Source organism: Electrophorus electricus, chromosome 1 (genome assembly GCF_013358815.1).
Source record: "Electrophorus electricus isolate fEleEle1 chromosome 1, fEleEle1.pri, whole genome shotgun sequence".
In the NCBI taxonomy this organism is placed as follows: domain Eukaryota; kingdom Metazoa; phylum Chordata; class Actinopteri; order Gymnotiformes; family Gymnotidae; genus Electrophorus; species Electrophorus electricus.
In genome coordinates, this window is record NC_049535.1 from 2,479,164 (window position 1) to 2,502,482 (window position 23,319).

The following is a 23,319-nucleotide window of genomic DNA, read 5'->3' on the forward strand; positions in this document are numbered from 1 at the left end:
ACCACCTCTTTGCATGATGCCACCTGGTCCAGCTAGTCTCGTACAGACATGCCAATAAGGTACAGACATGTGAAACATAAATGCCACAACTGTTTGTTCTGTTATTGTTTTTTTGACCCCCTCCTCAACCATTGCTCTCATGTGGCATGGGGAATGCAGAGTGACACCAGCACTGCACACACTCCTCATTATTACATCTGCTTTAATCCTGCAGTTGTTTTATTCCTCAGACACAGCGACGGAAACGGTCCGTGACTGTGCGCGGGCCAAGGAGTGTGTGCGGGCCAGGGAGTGTGTGCGGACAGGGCCTGGTCAGAGACACAGGAGGGATGCGAAGAATTCTGCACATAATAATGCTGATTCTTCGGCACCGGTGTGTGTGTGTGTGTGTGGAGACAGGACAGCCGCACACGTCCGGGATGCCTTCTCCCCCGCTCACCCCTGCGGAGCTCCACATCAGAGGATGCGTCCAGAACGGGGAGGATTGAAGGCTTGCTTTCAGGGAGGAGGGCGTGAGGATCTCCTCCAGTGAGACAGGGGAGGCAGCGCAGGAGGACAGCTGGGGGCCATCACAGCGTCCAGGCCCGATGTGCGGGGAAACCTCTGCCAAACCGTTGCATAACCTCTTAAAAGAGCCGGGCCATAAATGCACGGTGGCCATTGACATTACATGTGTTTGTGTTGGCATGTGGCAGTTCAGTCTTTTATTTGGCCTGGAGCTTTCAAGCAACAGGAAGGACGCAGTAACTCTACGTGCTGGCAAGCATGCTGACGCCTGTGGTAAATGCCTGATGCACAGATCTTAGGTAAACCAATTAACCTTACTAAGCAGTCAGGCAGCGAATGATTCACTGACCCTATTAAGATGATTCACAGTGCTGTAATGCGTCTTTGTCATGAGGTCCCTCATATCCTGAGCTCTGCCAGTTAAACAGAATTCCTAATGCTGGACTAACATTCCGACTTGATATGTATTGTTAGGATGTGGAAATACATGAGAACGCCAAGCACAATGAGCATCAATCATGGTTAGGCCGTCAGCAGTCATCTACGCAGCCTTGTGTTTACTGTGACCTGCTTTGAGGAGATTTCAAAAGCAGCTCGACTGTCTGTGCCTCTATCACTTCAGAAGTTACCACCAGCCAAGCTGAAGTTTCATTTCCAGATGGAACTTCACTCTGCGAGTTCTTGGAATTTCAGCGTTTTCTTTTAAACACTATAAAGCAACGGCTTCTGGAAAGCATTGTGGGTTTAAAAAAAAAAACCTTAAAAAGAGACAAACACAAACAAAAACATAAATGAACATAAAAATTGCAACTAAATAAACAGTTAGGCATCTATCCTATTTGCCCAACATCTCAGTTAAACCACTTTGCATCAAGGTATCCAGATCTGAGAGTGGTGTTTTTTCCAAGTCCAATAAGCCACTGACTCAAGATCATGCTGTTGAACAGATGATGTAGCCTAGCCCTGTTTACCTCGCACAATAAGATGGGTTAACTACCGTTCCTAAAAGCCCATGCACCAATACAATCCAGGACCCTTCAACTCAGAGAAGAGGAACCGAGCAAAGACCTTTGGGAGGTTACGATCACGGTTGGTCATAGACTGCGTTATCCGACAGCAACTTGTGATGCAAAGACCGACATGGAGGGTACGAAGAGAGCTCCAGGGGGCCTCACCTGCAGGTTGACCTCAGCCTCGTAGAAGGTTAAGCAGGAGCAGTAGTGTCTGTCTGAGTCGATGTCCGTCAGCACCACCGTAAAGAAGGTTGGTGGCTTCCGCTCCCGAGAAAGCTTCCATCCTCCTGGCTGACAGAACTGGAGAAAAAAAAAGAAAAGAAACATTACACACACACACAGGAAATACAGGACACAGTTATATCCCGCACACAACAAAACAAACAAGGACCTTTACCATTCTGCAGCACCACCATTGATTGCTTTCTGCACAAGTGGTTGCAGCACAGCTAGCCTGCTTTTATTACACTGAAATGAGCATCAATCTCCCAGTCATATTTGGAGCTGGACATGATGGGGATGATGGGATGATGCTTAAAATCAGACTGCACTCATAAGTGGCTTAACTGTGAAAGGTGTCCAACACTTGAACCCACGTCCATGAATATGACCATGATCGGCAAGTGAACAGGTAGACAGTCACAGAGTCAGTGGCTAACGGTAAAGATAAATACTAACAGTATGTAGCTAGAAACGCCGATGTTATCCATGTCCCCCCATCCAGTCCTTTCCATATAGGCTATTACAACCATGGGCTTCAATGTGAAAGGAGAATATAAAAGAGCTTATTTATATTTTACTATTAAAACACAGGTGTTGGAGCCAGGCCATCCTGTCACAGGTGTGTACCGCCACCTACTGTGCAGATACCATGAGCGATACATGTACATGTGCGCTTCAACCACAGGGAGTGAACAGGTCAGTCAGTCAGTCAGAGAAAATTTCACTTCTAGGCCAGTGCAGCAAAAAAAAAAAAAAAAATAAAAAAAAAAAAATAAAAAAAACCAAAAAAACCAGGGGGGTGGAAGAAGAAGAGCTCCCTGGACAGCATGAGACAGCGTAAACAAGGTCTGAAACGACGGTTCCAGTTAACTGTGAGGAATTATTCTGCTAACTGAAGTCCCACCAAAGTGGTCAGTGGGGATTTTCAGGACATTTCAAGATCATTAACACCCAAGTGTTTGCAGTACACTTCCTTGAAAGAATTTCAGGAGGGAGTGCTGGTAACTCATAAGCGTAAAAGGTGGGTAATGTGTGTGTTATTGCTGAGAGCAAAAGCAGGACGTCCTCCCTCGGCTACGACATCCTCCCATCAGAGAGCAGGAAATGGCACCAATCCGCTTTCCTTGACGCTCGTGCTAAAACGGCTCGCTTCAGATGTGCCGAGCGGGATTTGGAAACCATGACCGCAAACGTATCGCAGTAGCCTCACATCTGAGGTGAACACAATTAGGTTCACCTTGCACGACAACAAGAGAATGGCCAACAAGGTAAGCTATGCCCAGTCCTGCTCCGTTTGATCCTACCATGGGGCAGTTCCCAGGAATGGCTCCTAAGTAATTGGGAGTTGCAGAGTTTTGCAGAGTTGCTGCAAGAGTGTTAAAAAGGGACACCTCACAGACTGGAGACGAGAGAGGGGCCAGGCAGAGAGCAGGCTAAGCGTGTCAGAGTGCCCAGCGGGAGACACCGCAGGGAGAGGGAGAGATGGGTGGATGAGATGAGAGAGACCAGGGCAGATGTTTACAGACTGGGGCATGATGGGGAAGCGTGAAAGGCACACAGAGTACGTTAATCCCATCACGTTTACGTGGATGTGTCATTATGCTTGGAATGTGCTAGAGGCACACACGGAGGAGGGGAGGGACAGATGGGGGAAATAGAAAATGAGGGAGAGAAAACGAAAGAGTGATCGAGTGAGTGAGCGCTTGGACCAGGATGTAACCATCCAGCAGCAGACACAATAGCAGGCAGGAAATCTGTAACTCTGCAAAGCGGGGGGGGGGGAAGAGGAGTATGATGTGCCTTCCTCCTCCAACACCCCCCACCCTCACCACATATGGACAGGTGCCAGGAAAATTACGGAAATGTATGAAAATATGCAAAGCATGTGAAACTTCCAGCAGAAATGGGATGAACGTTGCAGTCGTGTACCTGAGGACGCAATGGAGACGGAACCCAAAGAGACGATTGGAGTGTCGTGTGGGTCACAACAACCTTAACTCAAGTTGTGGGATTTCACTGGCCAAAGGTTCCACTGAGAAATATTTGTGGTCTGGCCTGCATCCAACCACTCAATGATGAAGCCTCAGTTTATGTGCCTTGCATGTGCCTGGTTTATGAGACCCAAAAGGCAAAAAACCCTGAGCAGAGATATTCGTGCATGCCTAGCTGAGGAACAGAACAGTACTTTCTTAAAGAGAGTGTCCTCTTACAGCGGATATCGGCTTGGGCCTGGCAGCTGATGCCGTTTGAGGAATCTGTAGGGTTGGCAGCAGCCCTGGGGTATCCAACTTTAGCATGGGACGTTTCCCAGAGCCGGAAGCCTCCACGTGTCTAATCCGAGAACACAGCCAACAATGAACTTGGGTGCCGTGACAGGCTGTCATCAGAACCGGAATCTTAATATTTGATTCCCACTAAACAATTGACAGTTCAGGATGATGGACTCCATTAGTCTGAAAAGGAATGGATGTCTCTGGAGGAACCCAAACACAGGAATAATACAAGCTGGCGCTTGTTGGTGGTGCATATGTGTGGTTAGCGTTAGAGAGGCAGATGTGAAGGGCAACAAAACCCTCTAAGAAAGCAAACGAGGGCAGAAGTCACTGTACAACAATTTGCTGATAAGAGACCCCACTACTGTATGCTCATAAGCGACCTTTGTATAAAGTACAGAGTGACCAGAAAAAGAATGCTCACAGTATCATGTCGCCGCCTCCAGCGCAACACACTCGTTTGGAACCAGCTGAGTCACGTCAAAGACAAGCAGACAGATCCCGCTCTCAAATTAGCTCCGTCAAGTGACCGCGGCACGTGAAGCGTTCCAGTGTGTGTGAGGTCAATAAGCCCGGCCACATTACTGGCCCGCTGGTGAGGGTTCCGCGCTACGCGGACAGCGGGTCCGAAGTTCCACAGAGCGACACCAGATCCACGGCCTGACCTGCTAAGAATCAGCCTGGCGGGGAAAGCGTGAAGAACGGGGACAACCAAATTAGACCCTCATCTGCTGTCTGCTGTATTCTATTACTCTGGTCATACTTTTGTGTTTAATGACAACCATAAACAGCGTGGGATCATTGTCCTGGCTAGAGGACAAAGAGAACATTGCTGGTGTATAAGAACTGCAAGAGCACTGCAGGCTAAGAATAACCTCAGCGCACCAATTTCTCTCGCTTCCTCTCCGTTTATCCGAAAAACTGAAAAACCGACTTGTTCTTTTCTTTGGTCTGATTTATAAGGAGGCACTAGATGAAGAAGTGTTGGAGAATCTGTGTGTCCATTGTTTCCAGAAACCAAACAGTGATTAACCAGCATGATGATAAACAGAGATGCTCAAACATGGAAAACAGCATTAAAAACAAACAAACGTAAACAAGAAGCCAAAGCACCTGGACTGACAGCAGTGTATTTCAGGAAGAGAAAACAATGACAAAACCAGAGAAGGCGAAAGAGGCGCTGTAGCAGACCAGTGTAGCGTTGTGGGTCTTTGGTCTCTCTCTCTTATCCATAACATTTAAAAACCCAGGATGTCCATAATTTACTCAAATGGCCATTAGTGTAACAGAAGAATTGAGAAAAGACTTTGTTTTTTGAGCTAGGTAATATGAAAAGGTCAGGAAGTTCTGTTGTAGCTGGTAAATCTGGTAGCTGGTACAGTAGTTTTCTTTTTTCCCCCTTTTTAAACCAGATGTTTCCTTAGTTAAATTACATGACGTGCTTAGGAAAGTAACCTCCGACACTGGAATAGCACGGAAATCAGAAAATATAACAGACTAAAAAAAAAAAAGTCATGGATTAATAGACATAAAGGGGGTTATTTTTCCAAAGCTGTTAGCTCTCAAAATGATCTAACGTTTCAAAGTGACGGCCTGTGCTGTGCGTTGACAAGGCCGGGAGGGTGTGTGGTTCGATACTGAACTCCATACTCCATACGGGTAGGGCCAGCAGCAGGTCTGAGGTAGGAAGTCCTGTGATGAGACCAGACAGAGGATCTATTCATAGACAGAAGCACATGGAACTGGAGGATGGCCCTTACGCTCTGAGGGGGGAAAGAATAAGAGGAAAAAAAAGAAAAAAGAAGCAACACCACTTCCTGTGAACATCTTCAAGGTCAGAACTAAAAAAAGTGGTGGGAGGGGAACACAGCCCACTGCGTGGTAGGAGTGTATCATAGATCCTGTGTAAACTCTAGACAAAGGAGCTCCATGCCGCTTCACACAATGTAAACGCAATTTGGGTCAGAGTACTGTAATGGCTGGGTTATGCAAACCTGCACACATGGATCACTTTAAGGTTAGATAGTTTTAGTTTTTTATGGGTTAAGAAGGATTTGTCACAGAAATAGGAGACGGAGTCATCCAGAGATGTCATAACCAATGAATGAAGGAGCAGTAACATGAATTTCACTGCCTAGGTTTTGCATACTGACGATATTCTATGTTTGTGACAAAGAAGGGGGTGCAATTTTAATGTGCTGCTTTAGAGTGATGTGTCAATTACTCAAGGCAGGTCCAGTCCCACATGTGGTTCACACTGCTGTCTCTTCATGGCTCTGGTCGTATGTGGCCCTTTGGGAGGGTTCTTCAGTTGAGGCAAATACTTATGCCTTTTTAAAAAGCATGATATAAATTAAAACCACATGGAAAAAGTTCCCCCCATGCATCACAGCGTTAAATGCTTCAATATGAATGACATGAATATACAAATATCCAGAGGCCCTCAGAGACTTGGGGATTTGTTCAGTTTGCTTTCGGTTCAAGTTCCTGTAATAAAGGGCAGGGGACGACGACACCATTAAAATGGCTAACCCCCCCCCCCCAGGATGTGCTCAAGTATGGAGTGTGGCCCACTAAACCAAAAGAGAAACTTAACACAGCAACGGCTTCATATTTTCACTTTCCAGTTACTAAAGCCCCGTGAGTGCACACACAAACACACACAGAGACTATACATACGCTACATAACTGCTCTCCACAGACATGCATGTTTGTGAAATGTTTTAAAATGTAGCCATGTACTAAAAGAAAACAAACAAACAAACAAACAAACAAACAAACAATGATGCTTTGCCCATAACATCACCACCACGGAGAAAAAAAAACCACCTTTAAGAGAGTGCAGCAGGCTTTGACTGGTCAAGTGTAAACACCTTTCCTTTGTGGTGGGCTGGAGTGAAGCACAATGCGGCCGTGCGTCACCCACCGGGCCCCTGCCTGCGAGCAGAGCGATAACATGTCGGGGACAGGTGTTTCCTCTGGCTCGGCCTTCTCCCCACCTTCCCTCCAATCAGCAAAGCCTTCTTTGGTTGGTTTGTGCTCTTCACCTGACAAAACAAAACCCACCCTCCTGGGGGCGGGGCGGAGCCAGGCGGTATTGGCAGTCACGAGGCCATGCGCTGGGACAGGAAGGAGAAAGTGAACCCCGGTTCTGACTGGAAGACACACACACACACACACACACACACACACACACGCACGCACACACGCACGCACGCGCGCACGCACGCGCGCACGTGTGCTATTGAAACAATGGATCAGCTGTACACAGCGGTCAGTGACCTGTAGCTTTACAATATTACAGCAACAGCAGGTGCTCGGGCCATGAAGTGACAAAAACAAACTGGACCAAAATAGGCCTGAAGGTTTAATTGTGTTATTTAGACTGATTGAAAAATATTTACTGACAAAGAAATGTTATTTAACGTTAAACTCGTCAAAGAATCTAAAATTAAGTAAGCCCAGATAGCCTTGGGCTAATAAATTTGTGATATTAAAGTTTGTTCTGTTGATTTAAAAAAGAAAAAAAGAAGGAAAAAAAGGCTAGGGTGAAACAAGAGAAATGAACCGCCGCACACGAGACCCACTCTCCGGAACGGTGAAAAATGCTCGGCCAGAAAAAGGCTGTCAAGATGCCCGATCGATAGTATTTTGGTTTCGACCCAAATGAACACACAACTTTTTTAGATGTTAACAGTGTTAAATAGAATCCAACTGAAATGCACAGCAACCACACCAAATGGGTCATGTGACTAAAACCATGTAACCCCACAAAAGCCTCTGTAATAGTTACCTTGGTTACTTCTTAACTCAATTTGCAACATGATGCCTATTATCGCTATAATTTTGGACGTGACAAATCAAAATTTATATTATTGCCCAAGCCTAAAACTGGAGAAGAACCTGCCTTTAGGCTGACTCTTAATGCTTTAATTTACAGCCAGCCAGCCAGCCAGCCAGCCAGCCAGCCAGCCAGCCAGCCAGCCAATCTTAAAACAATCTCTGCAATTAAGAATTGAGCAAACAAAAACAGGTCTATAGATTAGGATTCAGGGATCCACTACGATATACTTGTTAAGAACGCTTAAAATGTACACAGGAAAAAGGTAAAAATGTGACATTACATACTGCCATCATCAATGGTCATGTCGCTCAGAATGGAATGGCTGAGTGCATTCTTTCCCTGCAGAAGAACAGGGGTCATGGTTGTTTGTGTCTATAGCCGAGACAGCACCTACTAGACAGCACCTACTAGGACTGAAAACAGATGGCTGTAAAGTGCTAGTGCTTTAAGCCTCTTGCTTTGGTGCGATGCACTACTGTGCAGCCATGCAAGGTCCACCCACAATGCATTGGGGTTACTGCTGCTCCGTCAGACACATATCTCCTCATTGCCATGGTTGCTGCTAAAACAGCATGGCTGGATCACAAAAGTTGTGCTAGTGGGCTGCACACACTGGAGGAGGGCTTTGTCTTCTCTTTCCCATATGGGAAAGATACGTTACTTCAAAACGCAGAAAATTAGCTTCAACCATGAACATACCAGTTGATTATTCTTTCATTAAACTTTGAAGTTAATTACACGTAAAAAATGCTGAACAATGAAGAATGAAGGAAATATGAGACATTTTCACTAGAACTGATTTGGCCCCATTACTTTAAAATGTCACATATTCCACAAGTGAATGGTGCTCCCACTAATAGCTGTACGCCCTACGCACATGTCAAGTAGGACTCAAGTAGGACTGTGCAGGTTTTCAACATTCAGTGCGCTGGTGCCCAGTAAGACTGAGCCATCATAAAGGAGTGGCTTATGGACACACACCGTCATGCTACCCTCTCTTTTTGTTGTTTTGGGCAAGCAAGCGTTGGATGGAGCTCTTGTTTTGGATCAGTGAAGCTAGTGTGGGGTCTCTCACCCAGCGTTTCCCTTTGATAGCCCGCATGGACAGAGGGCAGGAAATAACAGGACACTCAGAGTATGGATGAGTTCCCCGACCTTTTGTTTGGTCATGCTTTGCTTTTCACTTCTGCTTGGAACAGCAGTCAAAAATCTATTCAAGTGTGTAAGTGTGCAAGTGTGTCTGTGTGACGCAAGATGTTCCGTAAGTATATATTTATGGTCTTCATGCATTCTAGACAAAGCAAGGGAAGCACTTCCAGCAAGACCGTCATAAAAAGTGCTTCGTTCAGCAGGACAATAGAACACAGCTGTCAGTTGCTTCAAAGCATTCCGCCAGGGAGTGCGAGGTCCTAAGTTACACCAGCTGAGCCAAGCAGCGGTATCAGCCACTAATTCAATTAAGAAACAGATTATTTTGCATAATGGACAGGGAGCCTTAGAAAACGTCTGGCGGAAGCACTCCTGCTGCCTGAGTCCTGTTGAGCTCATGGCAAAGGGACTCGGGTGACAAGCCTGGGGCTTCAAACTCCCTTGGGTTTGATTTCCATGGTGGGTGAGTGTGCATTAGTCATGTGCAAATCTTCCTGACAAACACATGATTGTTCATCCTTGGAAGGCATCCTGGCAGCTGGAATGCACCATTTTATGTGCGCGTTTTTTGTTTGTTTGGGGCTTTTTTTTTTTTTTTTGCTTGGCTAACAAACACCAAACAACGAGACGTGCTTCGAGACACATCGGCTTTGGCTAAGGTCACTTGGAGCCTCTGACTCAATCTGATATCCAAGGAGTAAACACACAGCCCTGGGCAGTCAGCGCCAGCACCGAACACTCCCATTAAACCAGGAGCTCAACAGACAGGTTCAATATGGCCAGCCCTTATGAGTATCCACGTCTCCAAATCAGACGAGAGATGGCTTTATCGAGGCATGGCTGTACTGCAACTGTTTACGCATATTCAGAATAACTCCCTGCGTCCTTCCCGGAAGTGCGTGCCACATTCCAGATTACAACAGGGATTCGGGAGGGAAAAGAGCAGTTCAAGAAGTCAAAGCCGGCATGAGAGAGATGAGACAAACGTTTACAATCTGCCCCTTGCAGGGAGGTCAAATTCCTTCATTATAGGATGTTGGGGCCCAAAAAGGAATGTTGTGGTTCATCACAACACTCTCAAAACAAAGCAAGCATAGGAAGATTAAAAAACAGTTTTACTGTTAGTGACTAGAGATAATTCAGTCCACTCTACTTCCTACTGTCATTATTAATAATATTGATTCTTCTCTAGTTTATATGTTATAAATCTTCCTGCAATTGGCCCTCAAGAACATGCTGTTTGTTTAACCAGTTCTCATAAAAAATTATTAAATGATGAGAGCAAACAAGAGAAGTAACCTTTATCAGTGGATATCTCCCAAAAATGCAAAAGGGATTGAGTGTTTCTTTTGGTCTTTTACAGATAGGTTAGTTTTCCTTAGGAATCAGGAGCCATAATCAATCCACTTTAGAAGGTCAGCAAAAATTAACCAGCAGACTCAGAGTCTTCAAGCTCAAATAAAGATACTAACATTACAGGCTGCAGCTCCAAAGTCCCAATGCCTGAGGAGAGTCTAAGAAGTCTGAGTCATTCCCAGCACGCCGAGGCAGCCGCATGGAGGCAAATGTGTGCGTAAAAGCCCCCCAAAAAAGGTCCTGAGGAGGGGCAGGCATCCATCAAACAACCCAAATGTCTTACGGCTCTTAGAAACACATCTATGCTTGTCTTCTGTTACGCCTCGTATCCATCAGGTGCTGGGAGGACAGCCCGAGACTTGCCCGGGCAGAGTGCTGGATGCTTCTCGGGTTCAAAGTGCTAAGAGTGGTCTGAATGTATAGACTTGGTTGTCAATAAACATAACCTACATTCCAGTCAGTCATTCTGGTTACGACACAAGCCCCAGTAGACCTTAGCTGGCACCCTCGAGGCTGTTGCTAAGAGACGGTGACCGGAGGACACCAAGGGATGACCATAACACAAAGTTATAGTGGCAATTAGAGCAGGCATAACGGTTAAAAGCTAAGAGAAAAATTGTATAGTGAAGGCCCTTTACCTACATATTACATCAAAGTCCCACTCCATAGACAGTCCCTAGAATGTGGTGGTGCCCTTCACTTTCTCAGTGTACCTTCTGGGTGCTTCCACATATGGCTATGGGCCACTCTATAACCCACAGTCTTTACTGAGACTTTGACAGACCTGTACAGGGTGCAGTACAATTTTAGCAGTGTTTCACACATGGGAGACAATATGACGGCAGTTTGATGATAAGCAAACTTATGTTTGAGACCAGTCTCGTGTTGGCTTTGAAAAGTTCCACAAATCTCAGATTGCTCTAGTCATCAGGTCTCTGTATTTATCAAAACAAATATCAAACCTGATCTGATTTGACATTTGGCACAAATTCAAATTGTTTACTGCAACCTCTGCATATAAGCCAAGTGTGAAATCTTCTCTAGGGTCCTGAACATGCAAACAGACCACATTTTTCACCTCAATCTTAAAAACAGCCCACGGAGTCCATTTTCTCTCCCTTGCCACAGCTAAGGTTCACACATTCAGCAATGACAGCAAAAGACATTTTACATTTGACGCCAGCTAAGATAAATTTGAAGCAACGGCTCAAGCTGCTTGGGCAACATTCTGGCATGCAAAATCAACCACTTTACTGCCAAAATGGCAAATATTTACACAGAGATGAGATAATTTCAGGTGCAGACAGAAGGGTGTCTGTGGTTTGGTAGTAAATTGAGTGACCTTGCCTTTTCTTGCTGGTCTTGGAGATGTAAGGAATGTAGGCGTCAGCCTTAGAAGTCATAGCTAATGCTCCTTCTACCATACAGCAATCTGTGTACACTCACGCACGCGTGTGTGTATGTGTGTGTGTGTATGTGTGGGGGGGGGGGTTAAGAAGCAATCTGAAAAATCTCAGCAAGGCTCAATTCTCTAGCTCTCTGATCAAACGCTCTTTCAGTGACTATGAAAGTGAACCATTAAAATAACAAATGGGCAAAGAATTTGATTTACTGCATAAAATAAAGCCTTGCAGTACAAATCTATAAAAAAAATACAGTAGAGCATAAAATACCAACCTGACATCGATCTTTCACTCCAGTCTGGATTTTACCAAAAAGCACTAAACTGCTGACTGATAAAGCAATAAATTAAGATGCACAACAACAAATGTAACTGTATTAAAAGCATATTAAGGGCTCAACATAATTTGAAATCTAAGGAGAACGCTCCAGTCATTGCTGAAATACAGTCACACATGAACACATGAAAAACAATCCACACCCATCACCTCCAATTGTTGAACATTGTGTGGTTAGAAGACAAATTCCCATTTGCCAACTTACTTTAAAGTAAAAAGAAATGAGAGAAAAAACACACATACACAGAGCTGCGGTTGTGCTGCCTCGTGACAAGCTGAGATAAACGACAATGTTCACAAACCCAAATTTGAATGCCCCACAGTCGGAAGACAAATAAATCCAAATATACAAAATCATATTGCATGAGAGCAGATAGCTTGTTTATTCTTTATCCTTTTACTTAAATGTTGAGTGCATGAAGGGCATTTACAGTCAGCTGACAGAGATGCAGAACTGCTGGACAACAACATCCTGGGCACGGCTCTGTCGCCTGAGCCCAGGAAAACATCACCACTTATGTTTGCGCTGGCCGTTTGCAACGTTGGCTGGGTCTCATCAGCGCTCAGTCAGAGCACGTGGGTCTCCATTCTGTATCCCTGTGCAGCTCACGGTCACTGGCCGACGTCAGCTGAGAGTACTGAGGACATTTAAGGTGGAGCAAGTTCCCAAAAATCCAAACTGTCATGCAAATGTTGAAAATAGCACACAAAAGCGCAGCAGTGCTGGCCCAAGATTGGAAAACACCTTTGTAGACAAGAGCTGTAAATGTTATATATAATATGTTATGTTATGTGAAATATAAAAAAAATGTTTGGGGGGGGGGGGGGGCTTTTTTTAAATATGTGAAACATTCCTCATACGAGGTTATTTAGTTTGCTGCATGGCTGCTGTGACCACAAGGTAATTCTCGTGCTTAGCATCATCCGCTGCGATTGATCTACTCCCACGCAACCTCTTACGGGTGATTTTTATAGCTCCATGGAAGTCTGCAAATAATAATGGGTTATATACTACTAAAAGACAAGAAAAAGAACACCACCACTGAAGTGCATCTTCACTTAAACTACAAAGCTGGAATTCGGGTCATTTTGCCACAAAACCGAAGCGCAACTAACTCACACGTCAAACCCACACAGTTATTTCACTTCGCTTTATAAATGTTATTAAAATGTGAAAAAAAATAATTAACATATGAATACTATTAACACCATTTTGTGTTTGCATTTTCTTGTTCCAATAACGTAATATGAAGTACAAAACTGGCACAAGCTCAAAAAGTGCATTTCATCTTAACAGTATGAAGGGTCTTGGGAGACTCGTGACACGCAAGCGCACATAAAATGCCTTTACGAATCAGCAGGAACAGATCGCAGGGCAAGACCAAAACACAATGAGAACTATGGGGCACCACTGGAGGATCAACAACATCTGGAAACGCTGAGATGTTTGGCCCAACAGGCGAGCCGAATCTATATTTAGGAGTGCACCACATGTTGGTGTAGGCTTCTGGAATGATGTCGTGTGGATGCAGTCATGCAGCGTGCCATGGAGATCGCTGTAAACAGCCTGCACTGCATTTCATTCCCGTTGAAACAAGGAACACTGATGAGTCCAGTGACTGATGGGGTTTACAAACAGAGCCGCTTCCCTGAAAGTATAACAGAATGCTCAAGTCGATGCTGCATTCATGACCGAGAACTGCGTGTGATTACATTCGGTTTTCAGAGTAAACTCTGTGAGACAGGAAAGGATGCCTGCACTGGGAGAAGTTGGGAAGTGTTCAAGGCACACGGAACATGTGTAGGCCTCCAGTACAGCAGCTCTCAGACTGTCAGGTTTCTCCAGTGAAGATTGATAGATATTATATACACACCCAAACAGGCACTTCAGAATCAGATTAGAGGTGATGAACATGGAAGACGTGTCCTTTTAAATGCTGCATTTGAAGCCAAACATGATCCTTTTATTAATGTAGCCCTGGACAACAGAAACTCCATTAATCCACATCAATAACCATCCACAAAATATGCACAATAAATGTGTAATTTATTATGCTAAGAGGCGATACACGTAATGTTAGGCATATAATCGAATTGCTCAATCTAAAGTTGTTTGTTTTTTAAAATAAGAATTATAGAAGTTACGCATGAATCCACCACATGTGTGAAATCACACATAATAAAAACTGCACACAGGACCCAGATTATGCAACCTATTGGCTGACCAGAGGTCCCACCACCTGCTCATGCAGAGATCCACAGCAAAGCGCATAGGAAGTTAGGAAGCACAATACCATGAGACCATCTCCTCAAGCTTTCCAAACGGGATTTAGTAATGGTCAGGAATCTCCTGTGCTTTGCCAAGACAGCATTAGGTGTGGCATGAATGGAAGATGCGTGTTGTGATAAAATATGCCTGCAATGCCAATGAGCTCTCAGACAAAATGAACACCATAGCCTGAAACAAAATAAAGCCTAAATGTGCTTCATTAACTAAACCATCGTGGGCCAGCTGAAAAAATGACCTCAAGAATAACTAATGTTTGAAAACAAGCCTCAGCTTTTGAAAGATTAGTTCTCAATAAAGCAGGTCTGCTCAATTTCCACAACAGCACAGAGTAACTACAGCATGTCAGCTAAAGTCAGAAGTCTGTGCATCAACAAATGCGAAATTCAGATTGACTCATAGAAAGGCTCACCCAAAAATTCATTATATGAGCTTAAATTTGATTCCAGGTCAGTGATATATGCTAGGAACAACACGCACCACAATCAGTTTTGGGAGGAAATACTGTAGGTAGACTCCAACACTCGATGACTGATGTAAAGCACACTGTAGAATTATCTCAGCAAATATTCCTACATTGGGTAGCAAGAGACACACTGTTGATAGAACTTGCTAATCATCTCAGTGTTTTCATGTCTGTTCAGAGGCTGAGAGCATAGCCATGCACATGCAGGACATTTTGCACGACTATGCTATCTGAAGTGGAGGCATTCCTCTCACTTTAATGTGTTCCAGTCAAGGGCAGTTCCTATTCAATTATAGTATGTCTTAGTAAACAACAAAAACCAAGCAAGCAAGCAAGCAACCAACCAGAGTGCATAGCAGACCGTTGCAGGCTACCCTAGCTTTGAGGGCAGAGACTGGTTTACGGCTACTGTTGCTCCTGGGTTTTATTTTTCTCCAGGTCAGACAAACAAATATTAGGTCCAGAGCTATGAGGGTTTGGTAACTCCTGGTAACTGGCCGCCACTTTAGACCCCCCAGTGAGAGAGAGACAGACACACACACACACACACACACACACACACACACACACACATCGAGGGCGGGCTCTTGCTCCTGCTGGCCTTATAAGGAATGCAAAGCCACCCAGCAGAGACATGGCGCTAAGACGCCGGGCAGCTGAACGTGACATGGTCATTCTAATGGAAAAGAAGGGGGCTGGAAGTTGAGTAAATAACCATAATGCATTTGTTGACAGAAGAAATGCAGATATGAGAGTAGAACTTGTAGATCATGGCTTCCTGGGGGGTGTTGAAAGATATCTTCAGAGGTCCAACATGAAAGGGGGTTTGAAATGAAAGGAGGACACCCATATGAGCAGTCTTACACTTATTTTGTTTGGCCACAAAGAGCAATCGCTATGCAGTATGTTAGGCTTCTGAATGTTGGTATGAAAGACAACGGAGCGGTTCCTACACGGTCAAGAACAGCTGCATTAGACAAAATCACGAGGCTCACGAAGGGCCTTTTCAAAGCACTACAGTCCTCTGTCAGAAGCATTCCATTTACCATTCAGGTCCCATGTTCTATAATGCACTCCCCACTCACCATCTCCACACCCTGAGGGAATGCTGTGCCATCCCAGTCTTGTTTGGGGAAGCGCTGGATGATTCTGCCACTTCCCTCTCTTGAACCTGAAAGAGGAAAGAGAAACCAAGATCTCAATTATAATCACAGGCTTGAACGAACACGCAACAATCCAAGGTTACGACCATACGGTGTCACTTCTTTAAAAGATCAAACAGCATGAGTTCTGTCAATAATGTTTGCTTAACAACTGTTAGATGACCAAATCAAATGCCCAAATACTACATCAAACAGAGGGTATACATCAACAACACTATATGCCCCCTCAGTCAGACAAAGCCAGAGGAACATGAAATATTAAATAGTATAAATTGAAATTTAATTGAGGTTGAGAAACGCAAGTGGGACGCTGAAGGGAGCAAAACTGTGTGTGAATAAAGCTACATTTCACTAAGTACTTCTGGTGACATGACCAGATAATGCCAGTTTAAGTCAAAAGAGCCAACTTCGGCCAAACATGAAAAACAAACTTCTTCATTAGTGAAAGATGTTTTAGGACAGCATCCTCTTTTCTCAAATTAATTTGTTCAACAAAGCAGGACTTCATGATCTGTCACATCAAATTGCTTAATAAAATTCTGGAATTAGCCCAAACCTGCTTCAGGTGGCCTTAGCCCAGACTTGCTTTATTGTTTTCTAGTGCTACTAGTTCATGTGAGAAATGAATGCGCTGTACTAATTTACCTACAAGCTGTAACTTGTTAATTTCTTGACCCCAATGAAAAACAGGCTCCATAGGCATCACACAGAGATAGACATCTTTGAAGTCAACATTTTATTATTTCAGAGGTAGATATTTGTACTATCACACAATGTAATATTACAGCCAGTAAAAGTTATGAAAAACTATATTTCCTAAAGATTATCAAAATTAGGGAGTTATGTAATATGTTTAATTACCTTATATATTGTCAATGAATATTAACACTTCATTAATAATAATTTGTTAATAATAAATATTAACACTAACACCCATAAAGTTTCATGGAAACTGGAATAATCCTTCTTTGGAAAATGCACAGCAAATAGTAAAAAATAAATAAATAGAACAAACAAACAAACAAATAAATGAACCACAATACTTCAAAAATCAAAATATTTATTAAAAAACAAACAACAAAAAAACAAAAACAAACAAACAAAAAACAGAACCTTCTATGTATATTAAATCAGCTACAAAATACCATCACATTAGCACACTGGGGGTCTCAGCCCATTCGCTCCTCTACAATTTTCTTCATCCCATCTCAGCCTGTGGACCCCATAGCCTCTAATGGTATGTTACATTTAAAACAGGACTCAGTGGTTCTGAAATCTTAATGAATGCAGAAAAGCAGCAATTAGGTAACAGGATTAACAAAGAAAAGTAATTAAAAATTACTCGCTAAGAAACATCATATTAATACCTTATTAGACTAGTAGTGTGCAGTTGAGCTGTACATAACTCTAGGGATTATTATGCTATCTATATATAGATTTGGGTGAACAATACATGCATGAACCCTCATTACATGTGTGAACCTGAAGTTGGGATTTTTCTAATTTTGCCTAAAGCCAGGTTCACACCACGTAAATGTTATGCCCGATATTAACCCCAAATTCGCCCTTCCAACTAATTTTCTAATAGAAAATAATTCCCAGGTCAAGAGGTGAATCTGAAGGGACTGTTATGTGGATAATCTGGCAGCACAAGAATTTAGCAATCTTTACATGGCTTTAGTTTCTTGGAAAACTACCTGGCGATCTAGCAAGTCTCTAAAGCTTCTTCTTTACTCGCTTGTTAACAATGGCAACTTGACAGCTTGCTGGCGGTCTGAATGTTAGTGTCAGACAGGGCATGTTTTTGTTGTTTTTGGGTTTTTCTTTTTTTAAAACTAATTCTCTGTTCATACTTGTTCAGCATGGGGGTGGAGGGTGGCACAGTGAAAACTGTCTGAGGAAGCTGCAGAATGTTATATAAGTGCTCTGCTGGCGCTGAAGCAGGTATCCATGTAGAATAGTATGCACCTGGCATGATTGGTATTATTGCTCATGTATGAGCATTTCATCTTAAAAAGAGTTTCTAATAAAAATGAGTTTTTCTTCCTTTCTAATACTATCATAATAACTTTTGTTTGTACGTGAATTGGTATGTTTGGACTTCAAATGTGAGCGTGACAGTTTCAGTTCCACTGACTGCTGGTAGTCACAACAAAGAAACATGTGAGGTGAACGTGTGATATTTGAAAATCTCCACCCATTGCTTTTTAATTATCCACGTTAATCTCCGACCATTGACTGTTCTTTCTGCCGCCAAGGCACAGCTGCCTTTTCTGTCTGAGTAGTGCTTTTGCACTAGCTACTCAGACTTATTTGCCACATAATAATGGGTGGCTATTGTTAATATAGCTCTCTCTCATTCAATATTAGCCATTTAGGTAAACTATTCCTTTATTCATCCACCAAAGCTGAATGGACTAAACTTAAAAAACTGTTAAACTAGACAGCTGAAACTACTGTCTTTTAGACATTTAGTCTTTTAAAAACAGGGTGTTTATGCCAGCATACAATTAAACTAAAAAAAAAAAAAAAAAAAACAGATTTAAAAAGAAATTCTGGCATTAAAAAAGCCAATGATGGTCACAGAACTAGGAAGCACTTCATAAAAAAGGCTTCACAGGGTGTTGACTGGAATATCTACCAACTAATAGGACAGTGCGTCTCTTTTCTCTCAAGCTTAAGAAGACCCCCCCCCCCCCCCCATGATCAGTGCAGCTGGGTAATGAGTTCTCCAAGCAATCAATCAATCAATCAAAACTATAACATAAGGGTCTCATGGTTGGGTGGTGAGCTCTTATCTATGTTTCAGTATTGTTCAACAATGCATAACATCAATACATTTATTAGCAATCAAATAGAACATACCATTTTTTTAAGAACTGCACAGATTTGCAAAACTGAGGAGAGTCAGTACTCAACATGGGGGGGGAAAAAATGAGAGGCAATATTTAAAACATGTGAATCACTCTCTACTTGTGATATTTTGACAAGTGGGAAACCCCAGGCTTCAAAGCAATAGCCTACTCGCTAATGTTCATGACAGATCACTGGCGATATGCTCAGCAGCACTAAACATACGTATAGTATATGAAATTATGCCAAACCATATTGCACATGATCCACAGACCAGTTGCAGGAGCACAGCCATTCCCGCACTTCAATGTTACCGTGCTTGTTCTACCAGGCCCGCAACAAACTGGCAAAGCAATGTGAAGACAAACACTGAAGATCTTCTGATGAAATACTGTGGCACTAAAATGGACTCTGTCCACCATCACTGGCTGCCTTTCACTGACCCGTTTCCACGTTCGGTTTTCAGACAGACTTTGACGTGGATTCTATATCCTCTAAAACATGTTGAGGAGAGCAGTAGTGCTGACAATTTCATTTCTGAGTTTAATCTACACCAGCAAAAGAATTTTAAACAGGAAACTACTGGCTACAGGCAATATCTAAAATCACTACATTGGTCTACAAAATTATAACCTATGACCTTAAAATTCTCTTTTTCTTCCATAAATATATCTCTTTAGTCTAAAATAACACTAACAGAAGGATATCTCACGGGCTGCAGACTTAAGTGGAAGGGAATTGAGCAGAAAGTAAGGAGAGTCCACACATTTGAAAAGCTCCGGCCTTTAATCCACGAGGGGAAGAGATGCACAGAGGTCCAAAAACAACTGGTGATGCTTCTTCGGAGGGCAAGGAAGGCTCTCCACTGTTAGGAGGCAGAAACCTTGAGAGAAAACAGAACATGGTGTTGCTCCATGACAAACCCCAAGTTCCATCAAGATACACCAAGTACCATGTCTACATCTGAGTAAAAGCTACATGGTGTTGATACCACCATCGTACACAGTAAACCCACCTGATGAGAAGAGGACAGCTCTCTATCATTCTAGATAAAACACTTAACATTCCTCAGGCTTGGACATTTAATCACACGCACTGTTAAACGTATCCAGTCTGCTGACAATGGTCACCATCATCTAGAGCTATTCTAGAATAGAAAACCGTAATGTATAATCATGGGTCTTTATCATTAAAGCAAGGAACAGATTACAGAGAGTATGAACTAGTAGTGTGCTCTAGATCACCGGAGAAGAACATGTGCTACTACGTCTCTCTCTCTCACACACACACACACACACACACACACACACACACACACACACACACACACGGCCCTCGGTCCCCCTTACACACACCTCAGACTGGCTGTCAGCAGATTTCACCCATGAAGGACCTTTTGCGGGGCTAAGCAGTGATTACTCTCTAAGGCTGATTGCTGCTGTCCCGGTCTGAGTCTGAGCAGTGCACCAGTCATGACAACAGATCAGGTGTCTGTAGCCATCTTTAACTAAAATCATATGCTTAAAACCCTGAAGTGTTTCGGTTCTTCCCCAGGACACATGTAGGCAAAAGATTTAGTAGCATTCCAGAAATGTCCAAACTACAAGTACTACGTCACTGTACAGTCATCAATCCACTGACACTGAAAGAGCAGAGCAGGACGCCCTGATTCTTAACAGTATAATTTGTTTGCTTGTTGGGAAGTTAAGGATCATCTTACAATAATACGCTGCAAAAATAATCCAAGTTGGTATTTCCCCACTCTCCCTTTACAGAATAAAACTGATCGCAAGTGGAGACCAGCATACGGGAAAGACACTGATGCAATTTACGACAGCCCCATACAATGCTCAAGAAGTTATATCATTTAATAGGGTAATTTTTCACCCTCAAAACAGACAGGCTGGATGCATTTCAAACATAAGCAAAATGTTAAGGATGTGGCATGGAACAAAGTAGAAACAAGAGGCAATATCTCAATATCTGTTTACTTTTGTCTTACTACTATCTTTGCACATCCTCATTTATCGCTCAGAAACAGTAAACTCGTGCCTGTCCAAAAGCTGACAGAATGCATGCCTCTGCCCACAAGGACCAAACAAAGGATGGCTTCATGTTTACAACTGGAGTTTGTTTTAGCACATTTAAAACAAATCAATATATTCATTCCTTCTGCAATGGCAGACAGTGTGAAGGTTGGCTATGATTTTACCCTGGAACATGAGTACAGAGAAGGACAGAACATGAAACAGCATAACCAAGGTGCTTTCAGAAAACCTGGACTGCTCATTAGTCTTTTCTAGTGGAATGTTTCAACCAACCTTCTGCCAATTCTCTCAGCAACCATTTGTCATAGTAAATCAGAGGGGGGAAAGGCTGAACGTGGATCTTGATTAATGCCTAAAGAGGAATTCAAGATCTTCTTACGTCAGTGCCACATTAACACCTGCCGTGGCCTGGCACTGCACACAGACAGGTGGGTTTCTGGAGAAAAAGTTGGAAGCTTCTTCTCCATCCCTCCAATATAACCTTCATTGAAGGTGAGCTTTTGGAAAAAACAAACATTCACTTGACATATCTATATTTCAATAGCCAGTTTGATTTCCGCACTATATCATTATTGTGCAATAGGAAAAAATCCAAAGCCTGACACAGCAGCCAGTGAGTTTCCATAGCCACCCATCCAATCCCAAGAGTACACCATGTTCTAAAATGGAGATATCCATGCAAAGAATATGTTTGCATGGAAAAGGGTATCAAAGATGACGAAATCTGTGATGTCAGGAGACCCAAATTCCAGGAAGCGGTCCATAGAACTGGAAAAACTGGGAGAGATGCACAGATCCAAGATTGTTCCGAAGGACAAAGAAGGACAGAACATGAAACAGCACACTAAGGTGCTTTCAGAAAACCTGGACTGCTCATTAGTCTTTTCTAGTGGAAAGTTTCAACCCACCAGGACTGACAGGCCAACACAGTGCACATGACCATAACAACAGTGTGATCAGGTCAGCAATTAAACCAAACAATCTGAAACAAGAGATAAGCCCCCTGAAAGGTCTCCAAATACCTGATGTATTTTGGCACAGGACCATGTGTTTTAAAGACCCAACACTAGCATGCATGTGGTCACCAGAGAACTACATGTTAGTTTTAAAAAGCTGCCTGCAAAAGTGTAGCGATGCTGAAACCTGGAAGCTTCAACTAACCGAGTACCAGCGTCATGTACTGTACCAGTCTAGATCTTTGTAAGATGAATGCTAGGCTTCACCCAACAAGATCAAGCAATATTATATTAACAGTGTCCATCAATAGACAACTCAGGACTAAAAATTCAATTTAACAATTGATGTGTGTTACTTGAGACAGACAACAATTAAAAGATCAGAAAAAATAAAAAAATTAAAAATCAGACAACCATGGATTTGATTTCTTTGTAGAGTCAAATCTGCATCAAAGCACAAAGCAGTACATGCCACCTGTTTTCAACCCAGCCCATAAAATCCGAGACCAGCCGGTACACATTTTTGTCTATTTCAGATGAAAATCCATATATATGCCTTATACTGGATCTACTCTTGTGGTCCAGGTATAATGAGAGCTGGGATGTAACAATACAGTGAAGTACCTTAGTGTCCCAGAACACCAGATGATACTTGCTTTCTACATAGCCTTGTTTGATATATAATTTTCCCTGTTTTCTGCTTCCCCTGACTTATTATTTTAAAAACCTCAATTATGTAAATTATCCAGATTCTTAAAAATATTTACAAATATAAAACCATTCTGTGACACTGGTGACTATTAAATTCATTTACAATCAACTCATATTTCAGTGAGAGCTATTTATGTAGGTCAACCAACCAACTGTGAATCAGTGCAACCTTGACTTTGGGTTCTGATTGTCGCATCGGTCAGAAGGTGTTTAATGATGGTAGGAATTGTGATAATTCAGCGGACTGGTTAATTACACAAATGATGGAAATTACGGAGATTTACAAGGTTACAAAATCATCTTTTGTGATGATTTGTCTGTTAAAGATTTTGTATGTGACTTTATTCTGATTGAGTGGTTGACCACTCAATCCAGTGAAAGAGACAAACACCATCGGGACTGAATTCAGTCCTAAAAGTTGAAAACACTTGCATGCATTGTTATCATTTAAAAACCCGAGAGAATTCAAGAGTTACATTTTGATCTGCTGAGATAGTAACATATTGCTGAACACAACTTCAGGATGATCCTTGCCATAAATGCTTTTCCATACCAATGCAAAGTTCTGCAGGAGGGGTGATGCTGCCCTCATCTACATCTAGGATAATGGCATGTTCCAGGATATTCCATCCTTCTATCTGTAAAAACACATCAATAATAAAAAATGCTTTGATGTGCCCTGACAAGTCTTTTTTTTCGACTTTTATCCTTCTGTATTTTTGTAAATAAAAG

General features: G+C 42.8%; 1 protein-coding gene across 4 annotated transcripts in view; it reads right to left on the minus strand.

Annotated features, from left to right (window-relative positions):
* sbf2 (SET binding factor 2) overlaps nt 1-23,319 on the minus strand; it is a 73,735-nt gene that overhangs the window by 46,185 nt on the left and 4,231 nt on the right. For all 4 annotated transcript variants that reach the window (XM_027012619.2, XM_027012601.2, XM_027012611.2 and 1 more), the window contains exons 2-3: nt 15,942-16,027; nt 1,683-1,820 (exon numbers count right to left, since the gene is read on the minus strand). In XM_027012619.2, coding sequence (XP_026868420.2) covers nt 1,683-1,820; nt 15,942-16,027 — 224 coding nt within the window. The remainder of the gene's footprint in view (nt 1-1,682; nt 1,821-15,941; nt 16,028-23,319) is intronic.